Source organism: Balaenoptera borealis (genome assembly GCF_965194805.1).
Source record: "Balaenoptera borealis genome assembly, chromosome: 14".
NCBI classification, from domain to species: Eukaryota; Metazoa; Chordata; class Mammalia; order Artiodactyla; family Balaenopteridae; genus Balaenoptera; species Balaenoptera borealis.
The window spans coordinates 40,579,953-40,598,954 of NC_138875.1; the positions used below are offsets into that span (position 1 = coordinate 40,579,953).

The 19,002-nt window shown below is 41.1% G+C and overlaps 1 protein-coding gene across 6 annotated transcripts in view; it reads right to left on the reverse strand.

Annotated features, from left to right (window-relative positions):
- The window catches only part of MOCOS (molybdenum cofactor sulfurase), a 62,297-nt gene that overhangs the window by 20,715 nt on the left and 22,580 nt on the right, over positions 1-19,002 (reverse strand). For all 6 annotated transcript variants that reach the window (XR_014234182.1, XR_014234183.1, XM_082354229.1 and 3 more), the window contains 4 exons: positions 17,913-18,374; positions 13,537-13,699; positions 4,572-4,650; positions 1,862-1,986 (listed from right to left, as the gene is read on the reverse strand). Coding sequence is in view for 4 of the 6 variants with exons in the window: in XM_082354229.1 (XP_082210355.1) it covers positions 1,862-1,986; positions 4,572-4,650; positions 13,537-13,699; positions 17,913-18,374 (829 nt within the window). In the remaining 2 variants the exon portion in view is untranslated. The remainder of the gene's footprint in view (positions 1-1,861; positions 1,987-4,571; positions 4,651-13,536; positions 13,700-17,912; positions 18,375-19,002) is intronic.

Genomic DNA, 19,002 nt, shown 5'->3' on the forward strand with positions numbered 1-19,002 from the left:
CACAATATTTCAAACTTTTTCATTATTATATTTGTTATGGTGATCTGTGATCAGCGATCTTTGATGTTACTATGACTTGCTAAAGGCTCAGATGATGGTTAGAGTTTTTTAGCAAGAAAGTATTTTTAATTAAGTTATGCACACTGATTTTTAGACATAATGCTATTACATACTTAATAGATTACAATAGAGTGTAAACATAACTTTTATACGCACTGGGAAACCAAAAAATTTGTGTGACTTGCTTGATTGTAATGGTCTGGAACCGAACCCTCAATATCTCCAAAGTAAGCCTGTATATTTGCAATATGCTGGAAATCACATCCTTTGCAACTTTTTTTTTTTTTTTAATTTAGGTGACAACGTAAAGAGGTAGTGTAGCTTTAAAAAATTTCTTCTAAGGTGTACCAACACAAAAATGTTCAAAGGCCTAGACCTAGACCATCAGAGACCTCTCCACCATAAATGGCAACCTTGAAGTATAATATTCACAAGCTGACACTCCTGATTCTGTATCGAGCAGCCAACAGATTCACTCTGCTCCCACCTTTGCCTACCCAGGCCCCATCTCCCACTAGGACAGTCACTGCCGCCTCCTGCCTGGCCTCTTTGCTTCCTTCATTTCCCTCTCCCTTGCAGCCTCCACACCTCACCAGGGGTGTCTTTCTAATGCAAGCTGCATCATGAAACTCCCCAGGGTAGAATTCGTCAGTTCTTCAACCTGAAGACAGTGCTTACTTACTCCTCAGCAGCACATTCATCTCTTCTCCCCAGCTCTGCCCCATCACTCCCCTACCCATGTCTGACCCTCCTAAACCCTTCTCTGAACCCATGAAATGCCAAGCTCTGCCATGCTGCTCCTCAGTAATCTTCTTGCCTCTCTCTGCCTGGAACACTTCTACTCTCCTGTTAAGATGCAGCTTCAAACTCATCTCTTCCCTGAAGCCCTCCATGACTCACTCCAGGTGTAGATTTACAAGCCAGTCTCCCAGGGAGCTAGTGACTAAGCCAGGTCATTCCTGCACAAACCAGTAATGTGGCAACTCTCCAGTCCATTCATTTATTCATCTGGTATTTACTGAGCAACTACTATGTGCCAGGTCTGTTCTAAACCCTGAACAAAGCAGAGAAAAATCCCTCCCTCACAGAGCTTATGATCTAACAGAGGGAAGACAGAACATAAACAGGATAACTGAGTCAAATGCATGGCCTATAGGATGTGAAAAGTGCCACAGAGAAAAATAAAACAGGGAATGAGCTGAAGGTTCAGGTAGGGGCCCTGGTTCTAAGGAGGGCAGCCAGGCAAGGCTCTCCCGAGAAGGCGACATTTGAGCAGACACCTGAAAACTCCATCTTCCTATATGGTACTGTTAGCTCAAAGTACTTTCTTCTCTGCTGTCTCATTTTACACTCACAACAGCTTATGGCAGGAAAAACTGTCAAAACCCTTAAATCTAAGTAGTTGAGTTCTACAGAAGTTCAACACCATGAGGTTCAAGGATTTGCCAAGGTCTCAACAACTACTTGGTGTCAGGGCCAAGACTAGAAATCCAGATTTTCTTAGGATACAGCAAGCTACCAATGTTTTTCTTTAACAAAACTTAATTGTGCTTCTAAACTGAGGCAGAGAGCCTGAGCAGAGGCTGCAAGCCCCCTCGGCCTCCTCGGGCTCATCCTGGAGACCACACATGGGTCCTGCTGACCTGGGGGCCACCACAGCACCTTTCTGCCAGAGGCTGACCACCCCTACTTTCTGTTCGTGAGCACGTTGCCCTGTCAATCCATTTTGTGGGCCTATTTTCGCGTCTGCAAGGGTAAACCCAAGTGCCTGTCCCCTAAGAAGCAATCCGAAATGTGATACCTTTGCCTCGTTTCTTCCTTGCATTTCTTTGAAAGTCTGAACTTTGTTTGATCAAATGACATGGACGGCCAAAAAACTTTGACAACCAGCTTGAAATTTTTTCTCCACAATCATAAGTATTTACCCTGGCAGAAAAAAAAAAAAAGGAAAGATGTTATATAGTATTCCTTTAAATAATTGAAATAGCAAAAAGTTATGTAATATAATATTATATAATTAATATAATATAATATAATATATAATATAAAAACATGAAGCCCCCAACAAGACAGAAATCTAAAGTGACAAGTGTGCTTAGGAAGTCACAATGAGATTTCCAAGGCACGGGAAGGCCTGGGATCTGGAGCTTATGCAAAGCTTTCAGATCAAATTAAAAGCTTTAGAAATTTCTCTTGAAAGACTTTGTTTATATTATGTACAGCCACTGAGAACCACAAAGCTTGGAATTTAAGAGCTTCCAGAGCATTATTTTGCTTTAAGAAGCTCTGGAACCCAGACCCGTGTCCTGGTTTTTTTACTATAGGCCTGACTGGAATATCTTCTCTCACGGCCACGCTGTAGGGACTGACGTGTTTGGTTTCTGAAAAGAACACTACGGCCATAAGTCACCGATATAAGTACATTTTTTGATCTGGTTTTTTAAAACTCTTCAAACTTCTAGAATTTTTAAATAGAATTTTAAATTTTTAAAAAATTATAATCTACACATCACCAGAACTAATAATGCAAAATTGCTAATAACTTACATTGGGATTACAAGATAGATATTATTGAAAACTTATCCTTAATTTTTACTGGGAAAAATAGTTGCCTTGAGGATCTAGAAAGGAAAGGGAAGAATGAAACCTTGCTTTGTAGACATTCTCTCTGGTGATTTGAGAGATGCACCTAAGTCCATTTTTCATTATATTGAGTACTTGTGGTTCTGAGTATAAGAAGCCTGACCTCTAGCTATCGAAAAGCTTTATTAACCAGAAAACGCCATTCCTCTCAGATGCAGCTAAATGAAATCTACAACCAGGGAAGAGCCTGATAAATAATTGCAGGTACCCCTAGATGGCTATATTTCTCTCTGTGAGAAGATTTGTTATAGTGACATGCAGAAATGTTTACCCAAAATTCATTGCCCTAATTGAAAATGTGCTATGATGAGTGTTTAAATCTGCACAAGAACTAGCAAGAGGATGCAGAGTGTGCTCACCCCTTGGACTCCAGGACGGGCCAGGGCCCATGATGCTCAATTGTATAGAGCACGGTCTTCACACTGTCACCTTCCCACCTTTCCTGAGCACATAGCCCTTCATCCTCCCAGCGTGACCTGGGGCACTAACAACTTGAGTCCAATTTGGATGTAGCTTGAGTATTTGACATATCATTTCATGACTTACTTGTTTGCAGTGCAGAAGGAAATGTACTCTGACCCAGTATTATGCATATCACCAACTACTGAGCACAAACATACCCACCAACTACTTTATTGTGTTAACTAATAGGCAATTAGCATTTTAAAAGACTTCTACTGTATATAAATCCCTACTGAACTGTTAGAGTTAACCATTTTAGTATTTGGGGGGGTAAACTAGTTGGGGTATTAGATGCGCTGGGAACCCATCAGATAGAGGCCCACAATCAGAAAATTTGTATTCCACATGTTTTCAGGTTGAAATTAGATTTAGGCTAAAAGGGATGCAGAAATTTGATGTATTCAATAAATTGATTTGTAAATATTTACGATCAAGAAATAAAATGAAATCCTATAACACTCAACCTCATTTTCTACGTTTCCTAGAATTTAGCAGATGATTTATCATCAACAACTCAGAGTAGGTAATAATCCACAACTATATGGAATATAATTGTTGAATTATCACCTGAAAGTTCTACAACCTGAGGGACACCTTGACACCCCCCTCAGCTTCCACATCCAATTCATCGGCGAGTTCAGGTTATTCTACCCCCAGAATATATTATATCTGACGCCCACCTGATTTTCTCTCTGACCCTGATCCAAGCCTCCATCTCATCTCACGTGTGTTACTAACACAGATGCTCAGCTGGCCTTCCCACTTGCACCTTTACCGTCTTCCAACGTTTCTACACCCACCAGCCAATCTTTTCAAGCTGTGAATCGGGTCCCTTGACTCTCCACTCCCCTGCGGCCACCCCTCTGAGCTCCACCATGCCTCCTCCAAACTGTCCCCTGCCTCACCTCACCTCCCTCCACACCACACTGTTCCAGGGTCTGCAGGAAGCAACACAGACAGTCCTGCTCTCTCGGGGTCGGCATTCTAGCAGGAGGGACTGCACGTATATGTTGGGGAAAAGATTAATGAGAAGGAGAAGAATTCAGCAGAGCAAGTGGAGAGGGAGGGGCTGGCTCCTAGGGGAGGTCAGGTGGCCCCTCTGAGAAGGAGGCTTTTCAGCAGAGACCCCATGGAGGTGAGGAAGTGAACCCTGCGGGGGTGTAAACAGAGAAAGAGCATTCCAGGCAGAGGGAACAGCAAGTGCAAAGTCCTAAGGAGGGAACATGCTTAGTAGGTGTGAAGAAGAGCTAGGAGCCAGCGTGGTGGGAGTGGAGTGTGCGAGGGGGAAGCGGCAGCAGACTGGACAGAGGATGCAGCCGAGGACTGATGGCACAGGGCATTGCTCTCTCCCCCCCTCTGAGCCGCCCTGCAGCTAGACCTGCGAGTTTCACCTGCTGCAGCCTCACCTGTCCGCACAGACCTTGCTTTGGCAAATCTGAGCCGGTTTGCTGTTCTCCTCAAGTGGCACCGCTATAGGCTCCATCCCTATCGAATAAAGGTTAGAGACAAATTTATCATCATGGAAAAAAAACCAAGTATGTCCCAAAAAAGTCCATTATCCTGAAATATACAAGAATTTTAATGACCCTGGAAATTGGTTGAATCAAGTAAGTGGCTGAGTCTTGGAAAGCTCTTTATAACACAGAGATTCTCTTCATCATTATTGGTACCACCAACAGCGTGTGCATTGAGCAGCTTTGTCATGGAAGCCTCTGCACTGGGGCAGTCACATCCACAGTCCCTGGAATACTACAAATTCCTCTGAAAGCTTTCTCTACCTCTGCATGACTCCACATCCTGACATCATTGCTCACTAAGCTACCTTAGATCCTTTAGAAATAGGCAGGCAGACATGAAGGCTCACTCCGTAAGGATGTCAGCATAGTGTCAATTCTCGGTAGCCCCTAGGAATCAGCATCAGATTGGATTCCTGCATCAATCACCATTATCACCAAGAAAAAAAAACCCAAGTCAGTATGTCAGTGGGGTTGGGAAGCCATTCTTCTCTAAAAAATTGTTACATACATCATACATGCAAAGGAGTGTTTAACATATATACATAGTGGTCTAAAAAATAATAAACACTCATATACCCAGCACTCAGCTAAAGTGGTATTCATTCTTTCAATAGATTTAGAATAAAATATGTGGAAGAAACTAGAGGAAACTGATCCATGGCCACTGATGAGTGAAAGACCTTTTTTGCTAAAGGCTGGAACGGCTGAGGGCCTCTGCCACTCTGCACTCCTTCTCATCCTTCATGAGTCATTAAAAATATAGGGAACTGCATGAAGCCAAGACACCTGAGCGGAACTTGTGGCGGCTCCTGCTCTGTGGACTCCTCCTGTGTGGCCCACCCGCGCCCTGCACCCTCTCAGCATGGCCGCCAGTCACACTGCTCACCGGCATGACCCAACCTGCCCCCAGCAAGCACACATCAAGCACACCTGTATCCCTGCTCATGCTGGTCCTGCTTCATCACACACAGCACAGCAAACGGGTACATCCATTCCTACTCACGAGCTTCAGATCATGACTGCTACCCAGACCCACGCCAATCACGACAAGCCTTTCACCACAACAAAGACAGAGAAGTAACAATATGCGTAAGAGGTATTTCATCAGCTCTGTCCCCTGCTTGTCCATCTTATGCAAGCACGACCAGTTCCACACTCCTGTCCCTGTGTGGGGAAGGCCAGAAGAGGCCTCATCCAGAGAGCTCCAGAAGTTTGGAGAGTGCTGTGCTGAGTGATTAGAGATGCTGCTGTGTCAAAAGGCTGTTCATGGGAGGATGGGATTGCACCAGGTGTGCACCCACAGGGGAGAACGGTAAAGTGAGTCCTGGAACACTGGTTATGAGGAAGTAACCACAGCAGGGGGACAGCACGTGTACAAGTGCACGGCGGAAATGCACCCCCGGGCTGCCAGCAGGAGGCCTGCGCTCAGCCTCTTTCTACCCTTACCCAAGACTCTGCACAAATCATATATAATCATAAATATGGCGCTCAGCTGGCTTATAAAGGTCATCGCAGGCCTCTTGTTAAACAGGCAACCTAATCTGGGGTCCCCATATGGATTGAGCTCAAGGGCCGCCCCCAACAAAGTTCATGGGGATTGAGTTCATTCCGGATATACTAAGCCCTGTGCTCGTACAGCTCAGAGATACAGAGAAATAAAAGATTCCAACCTCTGGACTCAAGATACCTGAAATCTTTTGGAGTGACAAGTCATTTACATAAAACAATTATAATGCTTTGTTTTAATGTTTATTATTTAGGGCCAAAAGTTTGTCCTACCATACATGTCCTGCAAAGGATGCCCTTCCTCCACCCACAGTGCTGGAAGTTCCTACAAGTGAGCAGAACATCTGATATACCACACCACCTCACAAAGTGCTGCTGATTTGGAGTGGAAGATATGTGGGTATTTGTTTTCTCTCTCTCTTATTCCTTATATTCTGGGATAAATCCTATTTAGTCATGATATACATTTTTATTCTTCAGAGAATAGAAAGAAGAGTAACCCATTCAACTCTTTTTGTATGTTAATATCCTGGGTATCCAAACTTAAACAAGAAAAGTATAATAAAAGAGGGTAACATCTCAATTCAAAGAAATGGAAAGATATCCCATGCTCTTGAATTGGAAGAATTAATATTGTTAAAATGGCCATACTACCCAAAGTAATCTAAAGATGTAATACGATCCCCATCAAATTACCCATGACATTTTTCACAAAACTAGAACAAATAATCCTAAAATTTATATGGAACCACAAAAGACCCAGAATTGCCAAAGAAATTCTGAGGAAAAAGAACAAAGCTGGAGGGACTTCCCTTGTGATGCAGTGGTTAGGAATCCCATTGCCAATGCAGGGGACATGGGTTTGATCCTTGGTCCAGGAAGATGCCACATGCCACAGAGCAACTGAGCCCATGTGCCACAGCTGCTGAGCCTGCACTCTGGAGCCTGTGAGCCACAATTACTGAGCCCGCGTGCCACAACTACTGAATCCCGCACACCTAGAGCCCGTGCTCCACAACAAGAGAAGCCACCGCAATGAGAGGCCCACACACTGCAACAAAGAGTAGCCCCTGCTCGCTACGACTAGAGAAAAGCCTGTGCACAGCAACAAAGACCCAACACAGCCAAAAATAAATAAATAAATAAATAAATAAATTAATTAATTGATTTTTTTAAAAAAAGAACAAAGCTGGAGACATAACCCTCCCAGACTTCAGACAATACTACAAAGCTACAGTAATCAAAACAGCATGGCATTGACACCAAAACAGACATATGGATCAATGGAACAGAATAAAGAGCCCAGAAGTAAACCCACACACCTACGGTCAATTAAACTTCAACAAAGGAGGCAAGAATATACAATGGAGAAAAACAGTCTCTTCAGCAAATGGTGTTGGGAAAGCTGGACAGCCACATGTAAATTAATGATGTTAGAACACACCCTCACACCATACACAAAAATAAACTCAAAATGGCTTAAAGACTTAAGCATAAGACATGACACCATAAAACTCCTAGAAGAGAACATAGGCAAAACATTCTCTGACATAAATCATACCAATGTTTTCATAAGTCAGTCTCCCAAGGCAATATAAATAAAAGCAAAAATAAACAAATGGGACCTAATCAAACTTACAAGCTTTTGCACAGCAAAGGAAACCATAAACAAAATGAAACAACTACCTACAGACTGGGAGAAAATATTTGCAAATGATGTGACCAACAGGGTTTCATTTCCAAAATATACAAACAGCTCATATAGCTCAATAACAAAAAAGCAAACAACTCAGTCAAAAATGGGCAGAAGACCTAAATAGACATTTCTCTAGAGAAGACACACAGATCAGCAATAGGTGCATGAAAAGATGCTCAACAGCAATTAATTATTAGAGAATTGCAAATCAAAACTACAATGAGGTACCACCTCACACCAGTCAGAATGGCCATCACTTAAAAATCTATAAATAACAAATGCTGGAGAGGGTGTGGAGGAAAGGGAAACCTCCTACACTGTTGATGGGAATGTAAACTGGCGCAGCCACTATGGAGGTTCCTTAAAAAACTAAAAATAGAATTACCATATGATCCAGCAATCCCACTCCTGGGAATATATCCAGAAAAAACAATAATTCAAAAAGATACATGCACCCCAACGTTCACTGCAGCACTATTTACAATAGCCAAGACATGGAAGCAACCTAAATGTTCATCAACAGATGAGTGGATAAAGAAGATGTGGTGTATATATATGCAATGCAATATTACTCAGCCATAAAAAAAGAATGATATAATGCTATTTGCAGCAACATGGATGGGCCTAGAGATTATCATACTAAGTGAAGTAAGTCAGACAGAGAAAGACAAATATCATACAATATCACTTATGTGTGGAATCTAAATAATGATACAAATGAACTTATTTACAAAACAGAAACAGACTCACAGACATAGAAAACAAACTTATGGTTAAAGGGGGGGATAAATTAGGAGTTTGAGATTAGTAGATACAAACAATTATATATAAAATACATAAACAACAAGGTCCTACTGTATAGCATAGGGAACTATATTCAGTATCTTGTAACAAACTATAATGGAAAAGAATCTGAAAAAGTATATATATATATATACTATACATATATACTATACTATATATATATATATATTTATAACTGAATCATTTTGCTTATACCAGAAACTAACAACATTGTAAATCAACTATACTTCAATAAAAAAAAATTTTTTTAAAGAAGATAACTTCTCAATCTCACTAATAAGAATAGGTACAAAAATACCAATAAAATTTTAGCAAACTAAATCCATTAATGTATCAAAAAATCATTGCCAAATAGTGTTTTTCTTTTCTCCAAGAATGCAAGGATAGTTCCGTACTAGACAATCTACTAATGTTAAGACATCACACTAATAGACTATAGGGAAAAAATATAACCAACAGATGCAGAAAGAGCATTTAGTAAGAACTATTAGTCATGATAAAACTTTTGGCTAAATTAAAAAAAACTACTTTAGCCTGGTAAAACAAATCTATTAAAAATGTACAGTAAATACAACTCTTATTTTTGAAACTTTAGAAGCATTTTTTTCAAGTCAGTAATAAAAAAAGGATATTTTCCATCACTTCTCTATGCAATAAGAAAAGAGAAAAAAGAAGGAGTGGATAAAAATTGAAAAGGAAGATATGAAACTGTCATTATTAGAAGATGATATGCCTATTTATATAGAACATGCGAGAAAATCTTCAGACCAACTAATAAAACTAACAGGAATTCAGAAAAAGTACTGGGTAAAACACTGATATATGAAAGTCAATAGTGTTTCTAAACTATAAAAATAACCAATTAAAACATTTAATAGAAAAAAAATATAGTGCTCAAAATACTCAAATAAACAATTATATAACAAAAAATGTGCAAAAATTTTCTGGAAAATACTATTAAAATTTTGGAGTAAAGAAATCTTCATGGAGAGAGATACTATTTATATATAGAGGACTCAATATTATATGATATAAATTCTCCTGAAATTAATTTATGATATTGCAATCAAAATATGCTTACAAAATATGTAATTTTGCAATCAAAATCCAGTAGTACACACCAATGAAAATAATAGAGAATGTCAGAATGGATAAAAAGCATGAGCCAACTGTATGCTGGATACAAGAAACTCACTTCAAATATGATATAGGCAGATTAAATGTAAAATGGAGCCATAAAGAAAATGAAAAGGAAGTCTACACAATGGGAGAAAATATTTGCAAATCTGATCTAAAAAGTGACATATTCAAATATATAAAGAATTCTTACAACTCAATAATTAAAAAATAAGTAAGCAAAGAATTTAAATAGATATTTTTCTGAAGAAAATATACACATGGACAATAAACACATGAAAAGATGGTCAATATCATTAGTCATTAGGGAAATGCAAATCAAAACCATGTGAGGTACTGCTACACACCCATTAGGATGGCTATTAAAAAAAACAACAACAACAGAAAATAACAAGTGTTGGGGAAGATGTGGAGAAATTGGAAGCTTCATATGTTGCTGGTGGGAATGTAAAATGGTGATGGAGTCACTTTGGAATTGCTAAACACAGAGTTACCATATGACCCAGCAATTCCACTCCTAGGTATATATCCAACAGAATTGAAAACATATGTCCACACAAAAATTTATACATAAATGTTCACAGCAACGTTATTCATAATAACCACAAATGGAAACAATCCAAATATACATCAACTGATGACTGGATAAAAAAAATATGGTATATCTATACAATGGAATATTATTCAACAATATGGATGACCCTTAAAAACATTACACTAAGTGAAAGAAGCCAGTCATATATTGTTTCCATTTATATGAAACATCCAGAATAGGCAACTCCATAGAAACAGATAGTAGATTAGTGGTTGCCAGAAGCCGGGGATAAGGTTGGGAATGGGGAGTGACTGCTAATATGTATGGGGTTTCTCTTTGAGGGTGATGAAAATGTTCTAAAATTGATTGTGGTGATGGTTGTACAACCTTGTGAATATACCAAAAATATCATTGAATGGTACACTTTAAATGAATACATTTTATGGGATGTTACATAAATATCGATAAAGCTAGAAGAAATAAATAAAAAGGTGGAAAATGATACACCATGCAAACACTAACCAAAAGAGAGCTGAATGGCTATACTCATATCAGACAAAGAATTTCACACTTCATACTTTGGAACAAAGAAAATGACCATGTATAAAGAGGAGCATTACTTAGGGAACAATTCACCAAGGAGACATAATAATACTAAGTGAAGCAAAAACTAAGAGAACTAAGGGAAAAATAGACAAATCCACAATTACAGTTGGGGACTTCAGCACACTTCTTTCAGTAATCAACAGAACTGGTAGCGAGTACATAAAAATTCAGCAAGTATAGAGAAAAACAGCAATACCATCAACCAACTGGTATAGAACTGACATCTATAGAACACTCCACCCAAAAACAGGATACACATTCTTTTCAAGTGTATATGGAACACTCACGGCAATAAATCATATCCTTGGTCATAAACCAAACCTTAACAAACTTTAATGAATTTAAAATCTATAAAGTATGTTCTCTCTTTTGGAGAGTTTAATGGAATTAAACTGAAAATCAATAGCAGAATGAAAACAGAAACATCTCCAAATACATAGAAATTAACACACTTCTGTAATCCACAGGTCAAAATGAATATAAAGAGAACAAGTAAGGACATAAAAAGATGCTTAATATCATTAGCCAGTAGGGAAATGAAAATTAAAATCATGACGAGATGGGAGTTCCCTGGTGGCCTAGTAGTTAGGATTCCAGGCTTTGACTGTTGTGGCCTGGGTTCAATCCCTGGTTAAGGAACTGAGATCCCGCGAGCCACATGGTATGGCCAAAAAAAAAAAAAAAAAATCATGATGAGATGACATTACACACCTATTAAAATAAATAAAACAAAAAATACTGACAATACCAAAAGCTGACAGAATGTGGAACAACTGGAACTCTCATACATTGCTGGTGGGAAAGAAAAAAGATACAGTCATTCTAGAAAATGGTTTGGCAGTTTCTTTTAAAGGTAAACATATCCTTACCATATGACTCAGCAATCAACGCCTAGTATTTATTCTAGAGAAATGAAAACTTGTGATCAACCAAAAACCTGCACATGAATGTTTAGAGCAGCTCTATTCATAATTGCTCAAAACTGGAAACAATCCAAATGTCCTTTAACAGATGAATGGATGAACACACCCTAGTATAGCCATACAATGGAATACTACTCAACAATAAAAAAAAGAATAAACTACCGATTCATGCAGTAACTTAGATGGGACTTAAAGGCATCATGCCGAGTGAAAGAAGCCAATGTCAGAAGGTCACATATTGTATATTCTATTTATATAACATTCTCAAAAAAATAAAACTATAGTGATAGAGAACAGATCTCTGATTGCCAGGTGTTAAGGGTGGGGAGAAGAGAGACTATAAAGGGATAGCATGAGGGAGTTTTCTGGGGTGATGGAACTGTTTTGTACCTTGATGATGGGAGTGACTACACAAATCTGTGCATGTGTTAAAATTCATAGAGGGAACAAAAGGCCAAGAATAGCCAAGACAATCTGGAAGCATGAGGTAGAAGGACATGCCCTACCAGATATCAAAATTCATTCTATAGTTATTAACATTGGCTTATTGGTTCAAGAAAAAATAAACCACTGGAACAGAATAGAACACCTACAGCCAAGAAACATAATCATTGAATATATGGAAATGGGATATATCACAAAAGTACAGCTCTAAGTTAGGAGGGAAATTGGAATATTCTATAAATGGTAGGTGGAGTGTGGAAGGAGAAGGAATGAGACCAAGGAGAAGTACCTAGGGAATTTCAGCTATATCTGTAATGTTTTTATGTCTTAAAAGAAGGAGGAGGAGGAAGAGGTAGCGGAGAAGGGAGAAAGGAGGGGGGTAGTAGGAGGTAAGAGAAGTGGGGAGGAGTAGGGAGAGGAGGAGGAGAAATTGAAGCAAATGTGGCCAAATGTGAAGGTTTGTTAAAACTGGATGCTCTAAGTACGTATTATAGTATTCTCTATACTTGTGCTGTCCAACACTGTAGCCACTAGCCACATATGGTAATTTAAATTAATTAGACTCACATAAAATTAAAATGTAGTTCCAGTGTCCTGCTAGTCACATTTCATGCACTCAGTAGCCACATCTGATTGGTGGCTACCAAACTGGACAATGTAGATGTTGAACATTTCCATCATCACATAAGGGTCCACTGGACAGAGCTGGCCTATGAATTTATATGTGTTAGTTCCTAATAAAAATCCACAAGGGGGAATTCCCTGGCAGTGCAGTGGTTAGGACTCCACGCTTTCATTGCTGAGCACCCAGGTTCGATCCTGGTCTGGGAACTAAGACCCCGCAAGCCGCGCCGCCAAAAAAAAAAAAAAACTCCACAAGGAAGAATCAAAGCTTGCAGAACATATGATGAGTGAAGGAATTAAAAGGAATGTAAGTAAAAGGACAACATATAATTTCAATATCTATATCTCTTTACTTTCTGATTGGACTGTCAGATCTTTACCTCTTCCCAAAAATCTGCCCCCAAAGAAATCCCAAAAACACAAAAGGAACAAACTTTCCGTTGTCTCTTCTAGACATCATTTCACTTCCTTCTGGATTATTTTAATATTTGGTAAAGGAAAAGACATGACTTTACTTTCCTATGAGAAGAAAAGCTACTCTTGACAGCTGCTTTGTAAAAATGAACCCAGTTTTCAGACCTTGGGCTTTGATGACCATGATCCTTTGCTGCAGGTCAATGAAGGGCTGGATCAGGCAGAGCCGGGGTTCCTGCTTCTGACTCAGGCAAATACCGTTGTGATTCACAACCATCCAGCTCCGGTCATACAGCAGCCCTTGATTTCCTAGAGGCCACCTGGTCACCTGAACAAAAAGGTCAATGTATTTTAAGCCAGTGCTCCTCAAAAATCATCTTCGCGTTTATTGCACAGCGGCTGTACAAAAGCAGAGGACTTCAGAAATTCAGCACAGACTCTTGAAGGAAAAAAGGGATGAAGAGAAGGAAGTAAAACAAAGAAGACAATGCAAAGGAGACTTTGGGATTGAGATACCTTCCATTCACCCTCCAGATCCAGTTTGCACCCTTCTCCACTTCAACCTGCTTTTTAAGTAGGTAATGCGCGTGCACAGTACAACATTCTGGGAGCACAAGAGTGTACTTGAAAGTAGGTCTCCGCCCCAGCCTGTGTCCCACTCCCCTCCCCACAGGCCTCCACTGCACCTGCTTTCTGTGCGTCCTTCCACAGTGGTGGATGCCTGAACAGGCATATCCTGGTACTACAGACTTATTGCACAAATTGTGGCTACACTGGAATGGTCCCTGAGTTGATCCACTTTAAGTGTGTAAGTTTTCCTCAATTCTTCATATTTCTACAAAATTAAAATACAACTTATGCCCAGTGCCCAGATCTTGCATTTAATACCATTCTCCAATAAAAAGAACCAGGACTCCTTGGAGAAATGGTCTATTCTAGGGCTGGGTCAGGGAATATACAAGATGAGCCAGGAGCACCCTGTAGTGCTAGAAAAGTAAGGAAGTGCTCAAAAAACAAACTGATGGGGGTATGTCAAAGGGACGCAGGAGTCATGAAAGCATGCCCAATGGCCAAAACTGGAAAATATTGAATAGTAATAATAATAATAATGTAGTACTGAATTATAACCCAAAGTATAAAATAAATACCCATGAGTCCAAATAAATAAATAAATAAATAAATAGAAAAAGTCAAATCCCTCATACAGAAGAATCCCAAATAATTGATGTAGGTGTTCCCTCCTCAAGAAGGTGGAGCATAAAACTCCTTACCCCTTAAGTGTGGGCTACACTTAGTGACTTGCTTCCAAAGAGAACAGTATGGGAACAGAGTGGAGGGGAAATTTTACAACAAAGAAACCTGGCAAATACCAGGTGATCCAGGTTAACATCAATAGTGGTAAGTCATGCTGACAGTACCCTAATATGATATGATGAGAATAGCCCTTTACTTCTGTGGTCCTACTTCCAAAACAAACCATAACTCCAGTCTAATCCTCAGAAAGACATCAGACAAACCCAAACTGATGGATATTCTAAAAAATACCTGACGGATACTCCTCAAAACTATCAAGGTTATAAAAACAAGGAAAGTCTGAGAGACTGGTGCAGCCCAGAGGAGCCTAAGGAGACACAAGAACTAAATGTCATATGGTGTCCTGGATGGGATCTGGAACAGAGAAAGAACATTAGGGGAAAACTAATGAAATCTCAATAACACGGGACCAGGTCTTTGCAGGAGTTTTGTCCACAAGTTACACAAGTTGCTTACAGCGCGGCAGGTGCAGTAGTTCCATGCATGAGGGCCCTTCTGGAGCCAGCTGTCTGTTAAAGAAGGGTGTAGGTCAAGCAATGCTTTTGAAATAGTATTACGATTAAGAGACCAACATTCGCGCACTAATTGTGAATCAATTTCATCCCGTCATTTTCCTCTGAGCACTCAAATCAACTTCTCAAAGGAATCTGAAAACTTCAATTGGGGGTAATGAAGAAAGGAAAGCAATTTTTAATCTAGGGGCACTTTGGGGTGGGTCCTGCTGGGAGGGACCTGAGGGAATACTGAGGCATCAGGGAAAGTGAAGGAGAGGAGCTGCGGGCCCCAGGGAGAGGGTGCAGAACTCAAGAAGAAACAGTGTCAAGGCAAACTGAACCTCAAGCAAGGTAAGCCCTGTATCCAAGACGCAGAAATGTGGTGCAGTGGGGTGGGAGTGGGGAGGGTACTTTGAGGACTGACAAACCTGGGCTTAAATCTCACCTCAGCTAGTTATTAGCTTTGGACAACTAACCTTCCTGAACCTTGGCTTTGTCATGTGTAAAATGGACATTATTCTCATTTCTCATAGGACTAAGTGAAAACTAAAACAAAGTATAAAATGTAAAGCAACTGAAATATATCAGATGATCCACAGCTGTTAATCCCTTTACCTCTGCCCTTCACTTGTCTTGTGTATCAGACCTCTCCCCATAGACTATGGCTGCTTCTGCTAGTACAGCACTCAAGTTCAGCAATACTATAGTCTACATAATTGTAGCTAGGTCCAGAAACCACCATTAAATCATTATTTCTATAGGAGAACATGTTTTGAATTACAAATAACTTTTGAGAAGACAGTCTATTATTGGGAGGCATTTCTCCATGGATTTCTCATTTCTGCATGCTTGTTTTAACAGGCAGAAGCACCCTTTTGTTCCAGACTACCTTTTCAAGGATGCTTGTATAGTGAACAGCTCTACAACCCTCTGGAGCAGAGGGCAGGTTTGTTCACAGTCCAATATTATAAAGGTAATGGCTTCTCCCTGATCGAAGACTACACAGGTTGGCTGGCATCCTATTATGAAAGAGTCAGGTTTCCTGAGTTAGAGGTTCCTGAACATGAGCACAGCATCCACCTGGGCCCCTCTGGACCCTATCTTGGGACCTGGGGGACAAAGAGAACAACACACCATGAAGCTCATGCTGCGTGCTGGGTGGTGAGTTAAGTCCTTTATCTCTGACCCAGGAATCTCATGTCTTCTGTCAGCATCCATGGAACTGTGGCAGGCTGTTTCTCAGACCCTTCACGGTTCTTCACACCCATCTGTTGGAACATGTCTATCACTTACTGGCTTCCTCCTTCCTTCTTCTTCTTTGTCTGGGCCAAGTTTTCAGCCAGTGTGTCTGTGCTGGCATGTGAGGGGTGAACTTTCAGCTGGTGCAGCTGGGCTTTGGGTTATGGAAGGAGTTGGGCAAATAAGTATTCAGTGAGGACAGTGGGAGCCAGGTTTCTCACAGGATTTACAAGTGCAGAAAGGGGGACGGCTAAATAAACTATGTGGTGTTGGATTGGAATTGGAGGTATTAGTACGAAATCATGGCCTATGGATAGATGATGGAGATGGATGGATAGATGACAGATAGATAGATACATAGATATGTGTGTGTGTGTCATAAAGTGTCTGTTTCCCTTCTGAGATACTGCACACCCTGAGAGAAGGAACCATTTCCATTTTGCTCATCACTGCACAGCAAGTGCAGGCCCAGGGCCCAGCAGGTAGCAGGTGTTCAGTGTATAGTTTCTGAAAGAGCAGATGGATAGAAGACCTTTAGCAAAAAAGGAAACCTACTGAGTTTCAGTGTCCTCGTCTGTAAAATGGAACACTAATTCCTGCTACGCTATCTGTGCAACGCGGCTCTTCTATGGGACATGACTCATCTGTGAAAATAGAGTCCTGACACTCCTCACCTGCCTCCATTCAGGAGTGGAGGTGAACTTGCTTATTTATGGTCTCAGATTGGAGGACAGGCTCCTGTGTGATCAGCCCGAAATGCAGGTGACAAACAGCCTTGACCACGGTATGTCCGACCAGGAACCAGGGAGCCTGTCATCCCAGGGGCTCAGGAGGCTGGGACCTCCTCAGAGGCTCAGGAGGCTGGGAACTTTCTATGAGGCTGTCTTTCTATGATCTATGTGTGTCCCTGGGACTTGGTCTCCAGCTCCCAGCTCCGGTGACTACCAGGCCAGGATGTTTACAGACATTATGTAGTTCACCTCCACGGGGAGAGCTGAGCGGAACAGACGCATGAGAGCAGGGACCCAAGGAGTCAGCAGACCTGGATTCAAATCCTTGCTCTATCATTTTTTAGGGGGTCATGACCTGGGCAAAGTGCTTAACCTCAATAGCCCCCAGGCTCCATATCTATAAAATGGGGATGATATTACCCAGCACCTCATATTATTGTTTTGAGGAGCAAATGAAACAAAGCACGTACGATGCTTCAGCAGGGAGCCAGCACACACGCATTCAGTGAAAGTTACATCCTTAACTATCAACAGCAACTAGGTGGTCACACCCAGAAACAGGATCCTCTCAGGGGTCCCCATAAGCAGAGCCGTGGTCAAAAGTCAGCCCAAACCAAGAAAGGCAGAATGAGAGTGGCTACTATGATTTTGATTTTCTGCATGCTTTCCTTCACTTCCTGAACTTTCTTCTTTGCTTTATCAAACAACATTATAAAGTAAACAAAAAAGAAGCAATCTCTTTAGCTGCCACTAAAACCCTTACCTCAAATGCGGCACAGGATTTGATTGGGTAGAGGAAAAGGTTGGTGACGATGTGTGACCCAAGGCCCCCATCCGGGATGCCTGCAGCTTTCTCTGAAGGGGTCTGCTGGGTCCTGGTGGTCTCCAGCAGAGGTGGGCGCAAACTCACAGCATCCACAGTGGTGGGTGAGTTGTCCCAAACCCTGGAGTCTGGGGAAGCATCTTCCTGAGGTGAGGGACTACGTCTGGCCCTGGTGGCAGGCACGGCGTTCTGAGCCTTGCTCTCTGCTGGCAGGGCTCCAGCCTCCCCAGGAGTGGCCAGAGGGAGAGGCTGGCCATGAGACGGGCGCAGTCGGGTTGCTATGATGAACCTGAGAAAGGCCTGGGCATCCTCAAGCGTAGACATGTATCCAAACGAAATCCTCACAGATCCCGTGGGCTGCCCATCTATGAGGTCCACATCATCACCGCAGACATGACCAGCCTAGAATAAAGAAATAAGTCAGCCAGAGTGACTCATTCCTCATGGATAAAGTGGAAACCATTTGGTAAAACAAGTTTTGTTAATTTTATAAGATAAAATTAACCCAGGAAAAAAGAACTGCAACACTAATAGGAGTCGTGTGCCTGAGGCATAGTTCCAGAAGCACAGGGACTCACTCTCTGGACGTCACTCTTTGCTCAACTGTGAATTGGGATCTATAGCAATCTCAGGGGGCCACTAAAAAGTTTAAAAGACACAACATTGTAAATCAACTATACTTCAATAAAAATAAATAAATAAATAATTGTGTTTTTTTAAAGTTTAAAAGAAATCATTCATGGAAAGCACTTACCAGAAACACGCACACAGTGCCCACCCACAGAGGTATCAAAAGACAGACCAAAGTTTCAGAAGCACAGATGGGTCAGCTCCTTGGTCTACCTAGGGCTTAAGTGAGAGGAGCACCTGCTGGCCATGCCTTTTAGCCTCTCTCAGAACCAAAGGGAGGTCTGCATCCCTGACAGCTGCCCTTTGACAAGAGGGCAAGACAGAGGTGCTGCCCCTATGAATAACCCGCCCAAGGCCAGGACGAAAGCCAAAGGCAGCATGAGTGCCTGGTCGGGAGGTG